Here is an 18,112-nt window from a genome sequence, read left to right on the forward strand (position 1 = left end):
TGTTAAAAGTATCTCTATTTTTAAAACTGGGTTTAGGGCTCTATTAAATATCAACTTTTAAGGAATCATGGTTAAAATCAGAAATATTTACCCCTTAATTTTCATGTCTTGACAGAGCCATTAAAATTATCTGAAATATTTAACATCATCAAGTATTGTTTTTATAATGAACTTGGAAAAGGAGAATAAGATTTTGGTTTGTATGTGTATATTCATATATACATATGGATACATGCATATATATCCATATATTCATATACACATATGAAAATGTGTATATTTGTGTGATGCTAAAGCCTGATCCTTTCATTGTAAAATTCACCAACCTTTTATCTATTGGTGTCATCAGTTGATGATTGTTTGAATCAATTATTTCATTAGGAACTACAAAGTTATGCATTTCTAATTCTGCCATTCTTTTTATACTTACTAGGTATAATTTTTTTATAAAGAACTCTTCTTCATCTGTTTGGGCTATTTGATTACTCTGAAAATTCATATAGGAAAGGATAAATACTAAATTCTTTTAAATTGTCAATTTTTAGAGTAAAGAGTTGTTATTCTAGTTACTATGTGCTTTCAGTGGGTTTTGTTTTTATATTTTCATCTTTCATAATGAACTCATGGACATTTGCATATTCACTGTTTCAGTGAATTCTTTTTCTATTTCTTGCCCAATTTTTCCGTTTTACTATTTACATCAGTTTATCCACTTTAACCATTGGGAGTCCTTTCATGTTGGCCCCTGTGATTTCTATATGCCCCCTTTCCTGATACTTCTAATCATTTCTGATGCGCTGGAGCTTATGATTCAATGGGAAAGTTTCACTGTCTCATAAGTATTGTTATATTGTGACACTTTTCTTTTCAAAGGTTTTTGCTGCAGTTAGTTTCTCCAGCACCTATTTTGGATAACTCACCTGCCTTTTTAAATGTGGTAGAGACAAATCCTTTTAAGCATCTTACACACCTCTCACTAAAACTTTTACCTGGAAATGATGTGGAAATAAAGAAGTTTTTAGCCAGCTGTTTGAAAAGTAGCAAGGTAAGATTTAAATTTATTTTTTAAAAGATAAATACCAAAAGTCTCTGATAAATCACTGAAAAGCTATATTGCTATTAGTTTTTGTTTTCAGAGTGAAGTGTTTTTGAAGACGTCTAGTAAATTTTTGTAATATGTAAGGGATTTATTTTTATTTTATTTGTTGTTTATTTGTTATTTTTAGTCAAGATATAGTGAGGTTAGAACTGGACTAAAAATTGAAAAACTAGGTGCCATCATTTTTATTAATTTTCTGTAATCTGAGGTAGTTCACTTAAGGTGTTGATGGTTTTATCAATTTGTAGATAAGTATGGAGATATCTACTACCCTATTGCACTTATCTCAAATGAGGAAAGATGTGTGAAAGTGGTTTGAGAATTACAAAGTGCTCTTTAACTTTGTAAGGTATATGTAGCAAAGAAGCAACATTGGGATGCCTCTTAATCGTTTTCACAAAGTCTTTAGTCAAATGGTATAGATTAGTGCATCTCAAACTTTGGTGGTACACAAATCCTCTAGGCATCTTGCTCATTCAGAGTGAGTCAGAAGGTTTGAGGTGGAACCTAAAATTCTGTATTTTTAACAAACTCCCAGGGTGATGCTGACACTATATTTTGCTATACTTTGAGTAGCACAGCTATAGATGATTAAATTGTAAACTGCTTAATTTTACTATTTTTATAAATAGGAAGAAAAATTATCACTGATGCAATCACTAGATGATGTTACTAGGCAACTGAATTTCACACAAAAGGTAATTCAGATTTCATTTTGTCTTTGTATGTCATCCAAACATTGGCTCTGAATTGCTTCTTGAATCCTGTCCAGGCTTTTGTGTATTAATTTTTAAAAGTATGTTACTTTTGGATTCCTTCTCCTTTTTGACATCCTTCCCCTACCAGTAAATTGTCTTAATCTGATGCTTTCTCTGATATTTGATTCCATACAAACATTTCTGTTAACTTCAGTATATGACACATTCCTTCCAAGTCTTCATTAAATAATATATAGTACCTGTCACATGTTACTTTTTCACTCTTTTATTCACCTCATTCCTCCTGTCGAAAATAACTTTTCAGTTCACATCTTCTAAACCTTTTTTCCATACTTGTGTTATGAATTATTTTGATAGGCTTACCATCATTTTAGTCATAGCTACAATCTTTTTGCCCATACTCCTTGAAACTGAGGACCAAAGTATCTGATAAGTGACATGACTTCAGGCAGAAATTGTCCTGCACAACATAGCCCATCTAGGAAACCTGTGTTGCTGGGTTTTAGGTGTATATATGAACCACTCCTTATGACTGACTTGCTCTACCCTGGGTAGACATTTATTTCTTAATATCAGAGGAGAGGATTTGGTGGTGAAGAGCCAAGTTTAACTAAAAGGTTAAAGATAGTTAAGCAAGATAGTTAAGCTTGACTTCTGGGCTGTGCTAACTCTAAAATTGCTTTTATTCTAATCTTGATTTCCTCAAATTAAAAAAAAAAATTCTGTGTAGGAAAAGGCTTTGAGTATATTTTGGAAAGCTGTGATTCCTTTTCTTTAATATCCTTTGTAAATATTGCCATGTTCTAAGCTAATAACATTCACAAGACTTTCTTAATATTTTGTATTGAACTCTAATACAGACCTTATCAGAAAAAGTGCAAGAATTAGATAAGTTACAGAATGAATGGGCATCACACACAGCTGCATTGTCAAATAAACATTCCCAGGAACTAACAAATGAGAAAGAAAAGGCCTTGCAGGTATGAACATTAAAAGAAAATAGAAAATTATTTTTTTGTTGCTGTTATTTTGTTAGTTGTAAAAGTAATATATGCTTGGTTTAATATGTTCAAACATTACAGAAGTATGTGAAAAATTAAGTTTCTTGTTATAAGTCTTAATATCCAGAAATAATTTATAAACTTTTTGATATATGTTTTCTAGACTTGTCTCTTGATATGTAAATAATGTCATTTAAAAATATATATTTGTAAGTTTAGAAATATGTAAATCATGATTGTATACACCTAGTGGGTTTTTGTTTTATTCTGTGCTAATGAGGTCCTACAGTATATATTGATTGTAACTTTTTTTTCATGTAACATGACACCATAGATCATTCTTTTTAAGTATTCTTTTTTAGTGGCTACATAGTATGAATTATTTGGATATAACATGAATTATTTAACTACTTACCTAAGTGATGGACATTTCAACGTGTCAGTATCTTGGCTAACACAAATACTACAGTGAATGTTCTTTGTTCCTAGAAGGGAGATTGCAGTATACCCATATAAGGTATTAATGGATGTTGTAGATTTGCCAGCCAGGTCATACCAAATGGAATGTAAAAGATAGTGTATGATAGTACTTATTTCCCCATATTTTTTTTTTTTTTAATTATTAAGCTTTAAATTTTAATTCCAGTGTACTTAACATACAGTGTTATGTTAGTTTCAGGTATATGTGCAGTATAGTGACTCAACAGTAATATACATTACTCGGTGACCATGAAAAGTGTATTCTCTACTCTCCCTCACCTGTTTCACCTATCTGCTTCTGTACCTCCCCTCAGATAACTCAATTTGTTCTCTATAATTAAGGGTCTCTTTCTTGGTTTGTCTGTCTTTTTTTTACCTTTGTCCATTTGTTTTGTTTCTGATATTCTACATATGAGTGAAATCATATGGTATTTGTCTTTTTCTGACAGACTCACTTTGCTGAGCATTATACTCTGGCTCCATCCATGTTGTTGCAAATGGCCAGATTTCATTCTTTTTTATGGCTGAATGATATTCCATTGTGTGTATATGCCACATTTTTATCCATTCATCTATTTTTTTGTTTTATTTTACTATTTTTTTAATATGCAATTTATTGTCAAATTGGTTTCCATACAACACCCAGTGCTCATCCCAACAGGTGCCCTCCTCAATACCCATCACCCACTTTCCCCTTCCTCCCACCACCCCATCATCTATTGATAGATACTTTGGTTGCTTCCATAATTTGGCTATTATAAATACTGCTGCAATAAACATAGGGTGCATATATCCTTTGGAATTAGTGTTTTTGTATTCTTTGGGTAAATACCTGGTAGTGTGATAACTGGATTGCAGGGTAGTTCTATCTTGGTTTTTTTTAAAGTTTATTTATTTTCTTTAGTAATCTCTACACCCAACCTGGAGCTCGAACTCATGACCCAGAGATCAAGAGTCTCATGCTCTTCTGACTGAGCCTGCCAGGTGCCCATGTGGGCGGCTTTATTTTTAATTTTTTGAGAAACCTCCATACTCTTTCACCTTGTCTGCACCAATTTGCATTCCCAGCAACAGTGCAACAGGGTTCCTTTTTCTCCACTTCCTCACCAGCACTTGTTTCTTGTGGTTTCAGTTGTAACCATTCTGACAGGTGTGTGAGAGGATATCTCATTGTGCTTTCGATTTAGGTTTCCTTAATGAATGATGTTGAGCATCTTTTCATGTGTCTGTTGGCTATTTGTCTTCTTTGGAGAAATGTCTGTTCATGTCTTCTGTCCATGTTTTCATTGGATTGTGGTTGTGTGTGTGTGTGTTGAGTTGTATCGGTTCTTTATATATTTTGGACACTAACCTGTTATATATCATTTGCAAATATCTTCTCCTATTCAGTAGGTTGCCTTTTAGTTTTATTGTTTCCTTTGCTCTGTGGAAGCTTTTTATTCTGATGTAGTCCCAATAGTTTATGTTTGCTTTTATTTCCCTTGCCTCAGGAGACCTATCTAGAAAAATGTTGACAGCCGGTGTCAGAGAAATTATTGCCTGTGCTCTCTTCTAGGATTGTTATGGTTTCAGGTCTCACATTTAGGTCTTTAATCCATTTTGAGTTTATTTTTGTGTATGGTGGAAGAATATGGTCCAGTTTCATTCTTTTGCATGTGACTGTCCAGTTTCTCAATACCTTTTATTGGAAAGACTGTTTTTCTCCCATTGGACATTGTCTCCTGCTTTGTCATAGAATAATTGACTGTAGGGGCGCCTGGGTGGCTCAGTTGGTTGGGCGTCTGACTTCGGCTCAGGTCACGATCTCGTGGTCCATGAGTTCAAGCCCCGCGTCGGGCTCTGGGCTGATGGCTCAGAGCCTGGAGCCTGCTTCTGATTCTGTGTCTCCCTCTCTCTCTGCCCTTCCCCCGTTCATGCTCTGTCTCTCTATCTCAAAAATAAATAAACGTTAAAAAAAACAATTAAAAAAAAAAGAATAATTGTATAATCATGGGTTTATGTCTGGGCTTTCTGTCCTGTTCTTTTGATCTTTGTGTCTGTTTTTATGCCAATACCATTCTGTTTTGATTACTACAGCTTTCTAATATAATTTGAAGTCAGAATTGTGATACCTTCAGGTTTTTTTTTTTTTTTTTTCTTCTAGATTGTTTTGGCCATTCAGGGTCTTTTGTGTTTCCATGCAAATTTTAGGAGTATTCTAGTTCTGTGAAAAATGGTGTTGGTATTTTGATAGGATGGCATTTAATGTGTAGATTGCTTTGGGTAGTATGGGCATTTTATTTCTTTATTTTTAAAGTTTATTTTGAGAGAGAGAGAAAGTGCATGCGAACAGAGGAGGGGCAGAGAGAGGGAGAAAGAGAATCCCAAGCAGGCCTTCCTCTGTCAGCCCAGAGCCTGAAGCAGGGCTTGGCCCCACGAACCTCAGGATCATGACCCTGAGCTGAAATCAGGAGTTGGATGCTTAACCAGCTGAGCCACCCAGGTACTCCAGTGTGGACATTTAAATAGTATTTGTTCTTCCAGTCCATGAGTGTGGAATATCTTTCCATTTGTTTCTGTTATCTTAAGGTTCTTTCATCAGTGTTTTATAGTTTTCAGAATATAGGTCTTTCACTTCCTTAAGTTTATTCCTAAGTGTCTTATTTTTGATGCAATTGTAAATGAGATTGCTTTCTTAATTTCTCTGTGCTTGATTATTAGTGTATAGAAATGCAGTGGAAGGGTGCCTGGGTGGCTCAATTGGTTAAGTGTCCAACTCTTGATTTCATCTCAGGCCTTCACCTCAGGGTCATGAGTCCAAGCCCCCCATGTTGGGCTGTGCACTGGGTGTGGGGGGAAAAGCAAAAAGAAATGCAATGCATTTCTGTATGTGGATTTTGTGTGCTGTGACCCTACTGAATTCATTTATTCATTTATCAGTTCTAGTAACTTCTGGTGGAGTCTTCCAAGTTTTGTATATATAGTATCATGTCATCTGCAAGTAATGAAAGTTTTACTTCCTTACCAATTTGGATGCCTTTTATTCCTTCATCTTGTCTGATTTCTGTGGCTAAGACTTCTAGTACTATGTTGAATAAAAGTGGTGAGATTGGACATCCTTGTGTTGCTCCTGTTCTAAGGTGGAAAGCTTAGTTTTTCACCATTCAGTATGATATTAGCTGTGGGTTTTTCGTATATGGTTTTTATTATGTTGAGGTACGTTTCTTCTAAACATATTTTGTTGAGGGTTTTTATCATGAATGGATCTTGTACTTTGTTAAATGCTTTTTCTGCGTCTATTGACATGATCATATGGTTTTATCCTTTCTGTTATTGATGTGATGTATTACATTGATTTGTGAATTTTGAACCACCCTTGCAATCCAGGATTAAATCCTGCTTGATTGTGGTGAATAATTGTTTTTTAATGTATTGTTGGATTTGGTTTGCTAGTATTTTGTTGAGGAATTTTTGTATCTATGTTCATCAGAGATAATTGGCTTGTAATTCTCTTTTTTTGTAATACATATCTGTATCTGGTTTTGGTATCTGGGTAACACAGGCCTCCTAAAATGAATTTGGAAGTTTTCCTTCCTCTTCTGGTTTTTGGAACAGTTTGAGAAGAACAGGTATTCATACTCTTAAAATATTTGGTTGAATTTACCTATGAAGCCATCTGGTCCTGGACTTTTGTTGGAATTTTTTGATGACTGATTCAATTTCATTGTAGGTGATCAGTTTGTTCAATTTTTCTTTTTCTTCCTGATTCAGTTTTGGGATGTGATATGTTTTTTAGGAGTTTATCCATATATTCTAGGTTGTACAACTTGTTGGCATATAGTTTTCCATGTCTTTTATAACCCTTTGTATTTTTGTTTTATTGGTTATTTCTCCTTTTCATTTCTAATTTTTTTTTTTTTAAGTTTCTATGTTGTTTATTTCTGCTCTAATTTTTTTTTTTTCTTTTGAGAGAGAGTGCTTGCACGCAAACGGGGAAGGGGTAGAGAGAGAAGTAGAGAGAGAATTTCAGGCAAGCTCTGTGCTGTCAGCATGAAGCCAAATGCAGGGTTTGAGATCATGACCTGAGCTGAAACCAAGAGTCTGATGCTCAATCAACTGAGCCATCCAGGCACCCCTCTGGTCTAATCTTTATTATTTCTTTCCTTCTACTTGTTTGGGATTTTGTTTGTTCTTTGTCTCATTTAGGTGTAAGGTTAGGTTGTTTATTTGGGATTTTTCTTTCTTCTTGAGGTAGGCCTGTATTGCTTGCTATAAACTTCCCTCTTAGAACAGTTTTTGCTTCATCCCAAAGATTTTTGAACCATTTTGTTTCCATTTTCATTTTTCTCCATGTAATTTTCAATATCTGCTTCATTTCTTGGTGTCCCATTCATTGTTTACTAGCATGTTATTTTTAACCTTTATGTATATCTGTGATCTTTCCAGATTTTTTCTTTGATTTCTAATTTCATAATTAGAAAAGATGAATGGAACAACTTCCGTCTTTTTGAATTAATTGAGACTTACTTTGTGGTCTAATATGTGATCTATTCTGGAACATGTTTTATGTGAAAAGAATTTTTATTCTGTTTCCAGATGGAATGTTTGGATATATCTGTTAAATCCATTTTGTCCAATGTGTCATCCAAAGCCACTGTTTCCTTGTTGGTACTGTTTGGATGATCTGTTCATTGATGTAAGTGGGATGTTAAAGTCCTTTAATATTACTGTATTGCTATCAATTAGCTCCTTTATGTTATTAGCTGCTTTTATGTATTTGGATGTTTTCATGTTGGGTGCATAAATATTTACAGTTTTCATATCTTCTTGTTGGATTGTCTCCTTAATGATAAATCATGTCCTTCTTTGTCTCTTGTTACAGTCTTTGTTTTAAAGTGGAATACCAGGGGCGCCTGAGTGGCTCAGTTGGTTAAGCATCTGACTTCAGCTCAGGTCATGATTTCACAGTTCATGAGTTTGAGCCCTGCGTTGGACTCTGCTGACAGCTCAGAGCCTGGAGCCTGCTTAGGCTTCTGTGTCTCCCTCTCTCTGCTGCTTTCCTGCTCATGCTCTGTCTCTCAAAAATAAATAAAGATTAAAAAAAATTAAAAAAAAAAAGTGACATACCAGTCTACACTGACATTATGGGTGTGCATGATAGTACTTCATAATAATGTGCACTTTTTCATATGCATATTGACCACTTGAGTATTCTCATGAAATTCAAGAATTTCTTGTTTGTTCAAATCTTTAGCCCATTTTAATTTTTATTATATATTTTTAAAATATATATTTATTTGAGAGAGATGGTGCATGAGTGGGGGTGTGGCAGAGAGTGAGGGAAAGAAAGAATCCCAATCAGAGTCCACAGTGTCAATGCAGAGCCCTACATGGAGCTCTATCCTGTGAATTGTGAGATCACATGACCTGAGATGACATCAAGAGTTGGATGCTTAACTGACTGAGCCCCCAGGTGCCCCTCACCCATTTTTAAATTGGACTTTTAGTATTTTGCTTATTGATTGTAGGAATTTTTTGCATATTCTTGACATGAGTCCTTTGATATATGCATTGTGAATATTTTCGGTCTGGCTTGCCTTTTTCATTTCTGTATGGTATAAAGTAGGGATGTTATATCTTTATTATGTATCATATAAACATTTACTCCCACCCTGTTTTTGCCTTTTACTATTCTCTTTTGTTGTATATAGTTCTTTTTATTTTAATCAGTCATTTTATGGTTTAAAGCTTCATTTCATGTTTGGAAAGCCTCTGCCATCCAAAGGCTATGAGAGATTTTCCTCCAGTATTTTCTTTTAATACTTTCATAGTTTTTTTTGTTGTATTTAACTTTTTTGTTTTTACTTTTTTTAATGTTTTTATACATTTTTGAGAGAGAGACAGCAGTTGCATACACAAATGTGCATGAATGGGGGAGGGGCAGAGAGAGAGAGGGACAGAGGATCTGAAGCGGGCTCTGTGTTGACAGCAGTGAGCCTGAGGTCGGGCTTGAACTCACAAACCATGAGATCATGATCTGAGCTGAAGTCAGATGCTCAGCCAACTAAGCCACTTGGTGCCCCTGTCGTATTTAACTTTTTAATCTGTTTGGAGTATATTTTTGTGGAGTGCAGTATAAGATGGGTATTTTTTTTTAACACAAAGTTAGTCATTTGTTCTAATACCATATATTCCACTTATTTAAAATGCAACTGTTAATATATATAGTAAATTCCTTTGTGTATTTTAGCTTGTTTCTGGAGTATTAGGGAGACCTAATATCTTTGCAATTTTCTTATCCACTAGCAAGAATATATTTTCATTTATTCAGGTCTTATTTGTTTAAAACAGGCTTATAGTTTACTTTTATTTCCCTCTGTCTCCTTTCTTTTTTTCTTTTCCAGTTCTTATTAAATGTTGCCTAGAGACTTTACAGTTTTTTGCTGTATAAATTGGACCATCTATGCCCCACCACTGTGATAATTTTGTTTGTTGCTGATGTATATTAATGTCACACCCATTAATTGTGGATTATATTTATATAGCCTAATAGTTTTGAAGCTGATTCTCTTAGGTTTTTCAGGTGGATATGCAATATATAAAAATGTGAGGGGTGCCTGGGTGGCTCAGTTGGTTGAGCGTTTGACTTGACCTTAGGTCATGATCTCACGGTTAGTGAGTTTGAGTCCCACATCAGGCTTTGTGCTGACAACTTGGAGCTTGGAGCCTGCGCTGTCTCTCTCTGTCCCTCCCCTCCTCACGCTCTGTCTGTCTCTCTCTCAAAATTAAATTAACATTAAGAAAATGTGAATTTATGTTTTCTTAGTATTAATGTCTTTTTTCCTCTCATACAGAGAAATGCTAAATAATAGTGGAATACTTTCTTCATTCCATTCTTTTTTTTGGTAAATAACTTAAAATATCTCCCATTAGCAATGATGTTTGTTCTGTGTCTGAAAAAGTTTTCTTTTGTTCCTTCCAATTAAAGAGTTTTAATTCAAAGAGTGCTAAGTCAGATAAAATGATTCGGGGGGATTTAATCAAGTGATCATGTCATTTTTTTTCACTTTTATCTAATAATGTAATAAATGATAATGGATTTTTGGGGCGCCTAGGTGCTTCAGTCGATTAAGCATCTGACTCTTGATTTCAGCTCAGTTCATGATCTCATGGTTCTTGAGTTTGAGACCTGCACTGGGCTCCTGGCTGACGGTGCAGATCCTGCTTGGGATTCTGTCTTTCTCCCTCTCCCTCTGCCCCTTCCTGGAGTTCTCTCTTTTGCTCTTTCTTTCGCTTTCTTTCTTTCCTTCTTTCTCTTTCTTTCTCTTTATCTGAAAATAAAGACACTTAAAAAAAAGGGTGAGTGTGGAACCATCTTTGAATTCATAGAATAATACTTTTAGTCAAAGAGATATTTAGTATCTTGTTGAATCAATCTATGAACACTTAATATAGGACATTTGTATTTACATTTGACCCTTCAACAGCATGGGGGTTAGTAGTGCCAACCTTGCCTTGCAGTTGAAAATCCACCTATAACTTGACTCCCCAAAAACTTAATACCTAATAGCCTACTGTTGACTGGCAGCCTTACCAATAATATAAACAGCACATATTTTGTATGTTATATGTATTAAATACTATGTTGTTACTATAAAGTAAGCTAGAGGAAAGAAGATAATAAGAAAATTATAAGGAGCGGGCACCAGGGTGGCTCAGTCAGTTAAGGATCCGACTTTGGCTCAGGTCAAGCACAGAGCCTGTTTTAGATCCTCTGTCCCCCTCTCTTCTCTCTCTGTCCCTCCCTTGCTTGTGCTCTCACTCTCTCTCTCTAAAATAAGTTAAAATGTTTAAAAAAATTATAAGGAAGAGAAAATACGTGTACAATACTGTAAAAAAATACATATGTAAGTGGATCTGCACAGTTCAAAGCTGTGTTCAAGCGTCACCTGTATATTTATAGTGAATTTGGTCTGAGATTATCCTTTCTCTGAACCCTTAGTCTGCATGTTAAAATTATGGACTATAGACTATTTTGTTAGAATTATACTAGTGCCATGAAATGAGAACATTTTCCAGTTTTCTCTATGCTTTGGAACAGTCAGAAAACAAGGAACTATCTGTTCCTTGAAGGTTCGATAAAATTAAGTAGCCTCTTATCAGTTGGATCTAGTGCCTTTTTGAGGCATTTATCTTTAGGTTCTTTTCCCATTTCCTCCATGATCTTGGTCTGCTTGGATTTTTTTTATCATTTCTTTAGTTTTGCTAATTTATATTTCCTTAAAGAGCCATGTATTTCATCTATGTGTTTAAATGTATTAGTACCATATCATACACATTGTTATGATATTTAAAATCTTTGTATCATTTCTCATATATTCTTAATTTGTTTTGTTTTGTTTTGTTTTGTTTTTTGGTAGAATATATGAATGGGGAGAGGGGCAGAGAGAGAGAGAGAGAGAGAGGGAGAGGGAGAGGGAGAGGGAGAGAATCTTAAGCAGGCTCCACTCCCAGCATGTGGTCCAATGCAGGGCCCAAATGGGATCCTGACCTGAGCTGAAATCTAGTTGGAGGCTCAACCTCAACGGACTGAGCCAGCCAGACCCTCCTTGTCTTTTTTTTTTTTTAAATTAAATTTAATTAATTAATTAAAAAGAATTTTTTTTTTAACGTTTATTTATTTTTGAGACAGAGAGAGACAGAGCATGAACGGGGGAGGGTCAGAGAGAGGGAGACACAGAATCTGAAACAGGCTCCAGGCTCTAAGCTGTCAGCACAGAGCCCGACGCGGGGCTCGAACTCACGGACCGCAAGATCATGACCTGAGCTGAAGTCGGACGCTCAACCGACTGAGCCACCCAGGTGCCCCTAATTTATTTATTTTTTAATGAGACTGGATGGTTTGTTTTTTGGCCTTTTTGAAGAATGCGTTTTTCATTTTATTCTATACTATTTTTTTCCTTGTTCACTAATTTCTGTCATTTCAATTTTTTTTGGTTGTTTTCAAATTCTAGAAATGCACTTACAAGTACGTTTGTTGATGACTCCAAAGTGACTGAGGGAGTTGTTTGTATTCGTTATTTGTTACTACATATTCTAATAGGATTGTGAATCAGTTCTTTGAGACTTTAAAATCGGACCATTCTTCTCTTCCTGCTGATATTATATAGGCAGTGCTTTTAAAATTTTAGTGTGCATCAGAATCATCTGCATTAAACAGTAGAAAATGTAAATGTTGCCCTATCCCTCACACTTCCTTCTTCTTCTTTTTTTTTTTTTTTTTAAACAAAAACTCCAAAATTCTAATGGTCACTGGGATAAAACCAGTTCTTTATTTTTACTGCCTTTATTGCCTTCGATGTGTTTGCTTACCTTTGACAGTTACAGTTAGCATCTTTACCAGTTTATTCTCTTTATTCTTCTTGATTGCTCTTTCAGTGTTTTTTCCAGCACTGCATTTTCAGTCGTTTGTGAACTTCTTCTGTTTTATCAATATCTATTTTCCCTTCTCCTCTCCTTTCCGTTTTTTAAAAAAATGAGGGAATTTTGAAGTAGTTACATAAAATTCTCCAAGTGTTTTATGAGGGAGACACTCCCCTGTTCCAGTAGGAATTTTTGAATAGGGACAACTTGTCTGGAATGCAGTTTTGGAACTTGCATCAAGTTTTATATTTGTTTACATTTTTCTGAGCTGTGATTGATCATAAGGAAATAATCCAAATTTTGGATGTATGTCTGCATATAAAAGCAATCATAGTTTTATATCTAATTGTGAAAAATTGGAAAGTCCATGTCCATAGTAATGCAGAGTTTAAATCAGTTATGGTATATCCATGGAATGGAATATTATGCAGCTATTAAAGTGTTTATAGAGTGTTTTAGTGGTATGAGAAGGTATAAATGCTAAAGGAATAAGAATCATGATTAAATTGTGTAAGTGGCTTAGTCTTAATTAGTTAAATGTGTTTATTGTGTGTATGGGTGATGTCAATATAAATTTATTAGAAACATATCTGAGTATTTTCACAATCAGAAAAATATACTGTATTTTTGAAAGGTATTTAGGATTTGATAGTGTTCATCAATAGAAATTATTAAGATAGGCTTGTAGTATGATTCAAACAGGCACAAGATTACATATTTATTACCATGTTCAAATTTTTTCATGGCATAGGGGTGCCTGGCTGGCTATGCCTGACTCTTCTGTCAGAAGAGTGTGTGACTCTTGATCTCAGGGTTGTGAGTTCAGGCTCCACACTGGATATAGAGACTACTTAAAAATAAAATCTTAAATAGATTTTATCATGGGTAAAACATAGCTACTAAATGTAAGACTGAACTAATGAACAATACCTTGTCAATTTTATAAATTTAGGGCTTTAATTATAAAAAATATATACTGTTGTGCAAAACTGAAATAATATAATGGTATTTAAAGTGAATACTGAAAATTCCCTGTGTATCCGCTTACTTTTAACACAAATAGGTTCATACTATACTATTTTGGAGTTTTTTAACATAATCATGTCATTCTTCCCTTAACTTGAAGACTATTACTTCTAAATGTATGTGGGTTTAAGAGAAGCAGAAATTAAGAACAAGATCATAATGGTAAATTTGCCTTTGTTGGCCTTTCTCCTTCATGAAATCCATAATTGAAAATAGAGCCTCTGAAACAGGGAAATTTTATAATTATATAGAACAACTAAGATATTTTTTTCTTCAAATCTTCCTGTGTGTGTGTGTGTATGTGTGTGTGTGTGTGTGTGTGTGTGTTTTAATTATGGTACTATATTTTTATATAATAGGCACAGGTACAATGTCAACAGCAGCATGAACAACAGAAAAAAGATTTAGAAATCCTCCATCAACGAAACATCCAGCAGCTACAAAACAAATTATCTGAGTTAGAAGCAGCTAATAAGGACCTAATGGAAAGAAAATATAAAGGAGACTCTACCATCAGAGAACTGAAAACAAAACTCTCTGGTGTTGAAGAGGTATTGAACTTTGAGTTTGTTCCCCCCACCACCAATTTAAAATAGTGTTTTAATTTGGTGACTTTATTACTTGTGTGCATGGTGTTTCTCTAATGCTTTGCAAGGCTCTCTTGGTGGTGTTAGGGTAATCAGTTCAGACAATGCAAAAAAATTGAGAATCTAAAATCTGATAGAAAATGATAATTCAGAACAGAACTGAGGTAAAATTGGATATTTTTAGTTAAGGTTTTGAGGGGTAGGTCATTGGCACAGTGATCAGTGTACTTTTAATATCCTCACGGTGTCTATGGGTCCGTATACTCAGTGTTGACAGGACTGGTTCTTTCAGCCTACCTAACATACCAAACAACTATATGAAGTTGTGTCTAATAATAATAATGATACTTTATTAGTAATGATAGTAGCTACGCTTACTGAACACATGCTATGTGACAGGCACTGTGTAACTATTTTACATATAGTAAACCATTTAATTTTCGTAACAATTCTTTTATTTATTTATTTATTTTTAATTTTTTAATTATTTTTTTTCCAATTCTCTTAAAGAAGGTACTATTATCACCATCTGATAAACTAAGGCACAGAGAAGTTAAGTAACTTGCCCAAGGTCACATAGCCAGTAAGTAGAAGAGCAAGGATTGGAACCTCTATTATTTGCTTGTCTTTAGAACTCCCTTGTTTTTTCAGTCAACAGAGACATTTCTTAAATCTTGCTATAGTGACACATTGTTGATGCTTTGGCCCTGATGATAGACTCCTTCCTAGCATTATTATACATTAATGTCATGAATTAATCAGAAAACGTAGATTTTGTTAAATCTATCGTATATTTTTTAAATTTTTTTAATGTTTATTTATTTTTGAGAGAGAGAGTGGGGGAGGGGCAGAGAGAGAGAGAGAGAGAGAGAGAGAGGGAGACACAGAATCCAAAGCAGAGACACAGAGTGGGGGAGGGGCAGAGAGAGAGAGAGGGAGACACAGAATCCAAAGCAGGCTCCAGGCTCTGAGCTGTCAGCACAGAGCCCCACACGGGGCTCGAGCCCACAAGCTGTGAGATCATGACCTGATCTGAAGTCCGACGCTTAACCGATTGAACCACCCCAAGTCTATCATATTTAAAGATCACCAGTGTTACTTGGGCTCATGACACTTCCCATTCCATTTCACCAGTCTCTTGTGCTTAGGAAACTCTAAAGCCTGACTTGATGCTCACTGCCATTTATTATTTAGTATGTACCAGGCATTATGGTAAGCAAGGTGCATTAGGGTTCTTATGAAGATTAAGTGAAGTAATTGATGAAGTGTTAATTCTGTTTTACAAATGAGGGAGCTGAGAATTAGGTTAAAATAATTCCTAAGATTACACAGAAGAACCTAGATTTGTATTCAAATCCAGCAGAGTCTGCTTCTAAAACCACTATGGCATAATACTATAAAATTATTTTATAAAGTTTTTGTTATGAAAGTTATGTAGGAATACTATATACAAGACTTGTGTATACTGGCGTATTTGGTGATATTAGCTGATTAGGGAGTGATCTGCCCTAGATTTTTAATAACCCATTTTTAATTAACAATTATGTTTGCTTGTTTTTGTTTTAAAGAGTGAACCAAGAGGGAATCCAGAAGTGTTAACAAATTTATTGACATGGAAAGATATTTGTAATATTTAAAGAAGTTAGATTATAAAACTGCACAGTATGAGCACTTTCTAAAAAAAATCCGTGTATATAAAAAGAGCAAAATGTTAACTCTAGGTCATAGATAGCTGCCATCCTTGGCTACCCTTCGGATCAGTTGGAGAATGCTCAAATGTCCTAGTGCCCAGGACATACCTCATACTAACTGTAAATAAGACTCTCTTGGGGAGGGTACCAGGCACCAGTAGTTTTTAAAGCTTCCTAGGTGATTTCAATATGCATAGTAGCTTGAGAACCACCGCTTACGTGGTAGAATGATAGGGCTTTTTATTTAGTTATTTATTTTATGTTTTTGAAATTCTGTTATAATGGCTGTTTATGACAAATGATTTTTTTAAAGTGTAAATTTCAAGATACCAAAAAATCCTTGTTACTAGTTTTTTAGAGTTGTAGTAATTTATTCATAAATGAGGATTATTTTCCTTGTTGTCATTGAATTAGATATTAGTATATTTTACAATTATTATTCAAATCTACAAGTTACATATACCTTTAGAGGGATATCCAAATCCTTTTTTAAAAAATCAATACTAGAACTTTAAAATTATTAAAGGTATTTTTAAAATATTTTAAACATCTTAATTATAAATAACCGTAGTGGGCCAACTTCTCTTTTTTATGCTGCATCATTTTTTTTCTTTCTGTAGGAGCTCCAGCGGGCTAAGCAAGAAGTCCTCTCTTTGCGAAGAGAAAATTCTACCCTAGATGCTGAATGCCATGAAAAAGAAAAGCATATTAATCAGCTACAAACAAAAGTGGCTGTTTTAGAACAGGAAATCAAGGATAAGGACCAGCTTGTTTTAAGAACAAAAGAAGCATTTGATACAATCCAGGAACAAAAGGTCTATTTAAACATTTTTGAAACAAATTGATGATTACATTTACAAGTGATGCTTTTCTTAAACACAAGCATCTTATTAATTATTCATGTTTTTAAAAATATGTATCAGGTGGCTTTAGAAGAAAATGGTGAGAAAAATCAGGTACAACTAGGAAAACTTGAAGCTACAATAAAATCATTATCAGCGGAACTTCTTAAGGTTCGTTTCTAAAAATAACAGAATATTAAATTTCATTGGATTAAGTAGAGATATACATATGAAGCTCTTTTACAGGCAAATGAAATTATCAAGAAGTTGCAGGGGGATCTGAAAACTTTAATGGGTAAATTGAAACTGAAGAATACAGTAACTATTCAGCAAGAGAAACTCTTAGCTGAGAAGGAAGAAAAATTACAAAAGGAACAAAAGGAATTACAAGATGTTGGACAGTCTCTCCGAATTAAAGAGCAAGAGGTGGTGAATATTTTCTGTTTTTGCATGTGTGACTATTTGCAAAGTTTAACAAATTTTCTTAGATGTAGATTTTAAATTTCCATTTTGTTATATTCGAGAATATCTTTGACTCCCCTCCCCCCCACCCCCCCCAACCTTTCAACAGAAGTTAATGTGTTACAACCTGAAAAGTTAGTTATCATGACTCAGGTACCTTGAGTGTTCATATATATGTACCGTATACGTGTATATACATATATAGATACACAGTTACACAGGAGAGCTATAATTCATTCTATTTAATAACAGTTAACAGTAATCAGTTATTAATAGAAATACGTTTCAGTTTTTAATTTTTATTATACTTATGAGGATTGACATATTTCAGGTATGCAAATTACAAGAACAATTAGAAGCTACAGTCCAAAAACTTGAAGAAAGCAAACAGCTTCTAAAAAATAATGAAAAGTGTAAGTATTTTAACTTTTTAAAAAAAAATTTTTTTTTTAACGTTTATTTATTTTTGAGACAGAGAGAGACAGAGCATGAACGGAGGAGAGTCAGAGAGAGAGAGGGAGACACAGAATCTGAAACAGGCTCCAGGCTCTGAGGTGTCAGCACAGAGCCCGACGCGGGGCTTGAACTCACGAACTGCGAGATCATGACCTGAGCCGAAGTCAGACGCTTAACCGACTGAGCCACCCAGGCGCCCCTTAACTTTTTATGTAAAAGAAGTTTGTAACTGTACTCTTAATCTGAAAACGTTATTTGAATTCATAAAAGTCCAGGTAGATCAAGATACTGCTCCATACAGATAATTTCTGTTTTAAATATATTGTCTCCATGTCTTTGCTACAGTA

At 34.5% G+C, this 18,112-nt stretch overlaps 1 protein-coding gene across 2 annotated transcripts in view; it reads left to right on the forward strand.

The window, feature by feature from the left end:
* The window catches only part of SASS6 (SAS-6 centriolar assembly protein), a 61,373-nt gene that overhangs the window by 16,218 nt on the left and 27,043 nt on the right, over nt 1–18,112 (forward strand). For both annotated transcript variants that reach the window (XM_019457619.2, XM_019457620.2), the window contains 8 exons: nt 874–1,045; nt 1,732–1,797; nt 2,679–2,798; nt 14,087–14,278; nt 16,626–16,820; nt 16,929–17,018; nt 17,094–17,273; nt 17,641–17,722. In XM_019457619.2, coding sequence (XP_019313164.2) covers nt 874–1,045; nt 1,732–1,797; nt 2,679–2,798; nt 14,087–14,278; nt 16,626–16,820; nt 16,929–17,018; nt 17,094–17,273; nt 17,641–17,722 — 1,097 coding nt within the window. The remainder of the gene's footprint in view (nt 1–873; nt 1,046–1,731; nt 1,798–2,678; nt 2,799–14,086; nt 14,279–16,625; nt 16,821–16,928; nt 17,019–17,093; nt 17,274–17,640; nt 17,723–18,112) is intronic.

Source organism: Panthera pardus, unplaced genomic scaffold, assembly GCF_024362965.1.
Source record: "Panthera pardus isolate Hobbes unplaced genomic scaffold, ASM2436296v1 HiC_scaffold_11, whole genome shotgun sequence".
NCBI lineage: Eukaryota > Metazoa > Chordata > Mammalia > Carnivora > Felidae > Panthera > Panthera pardus.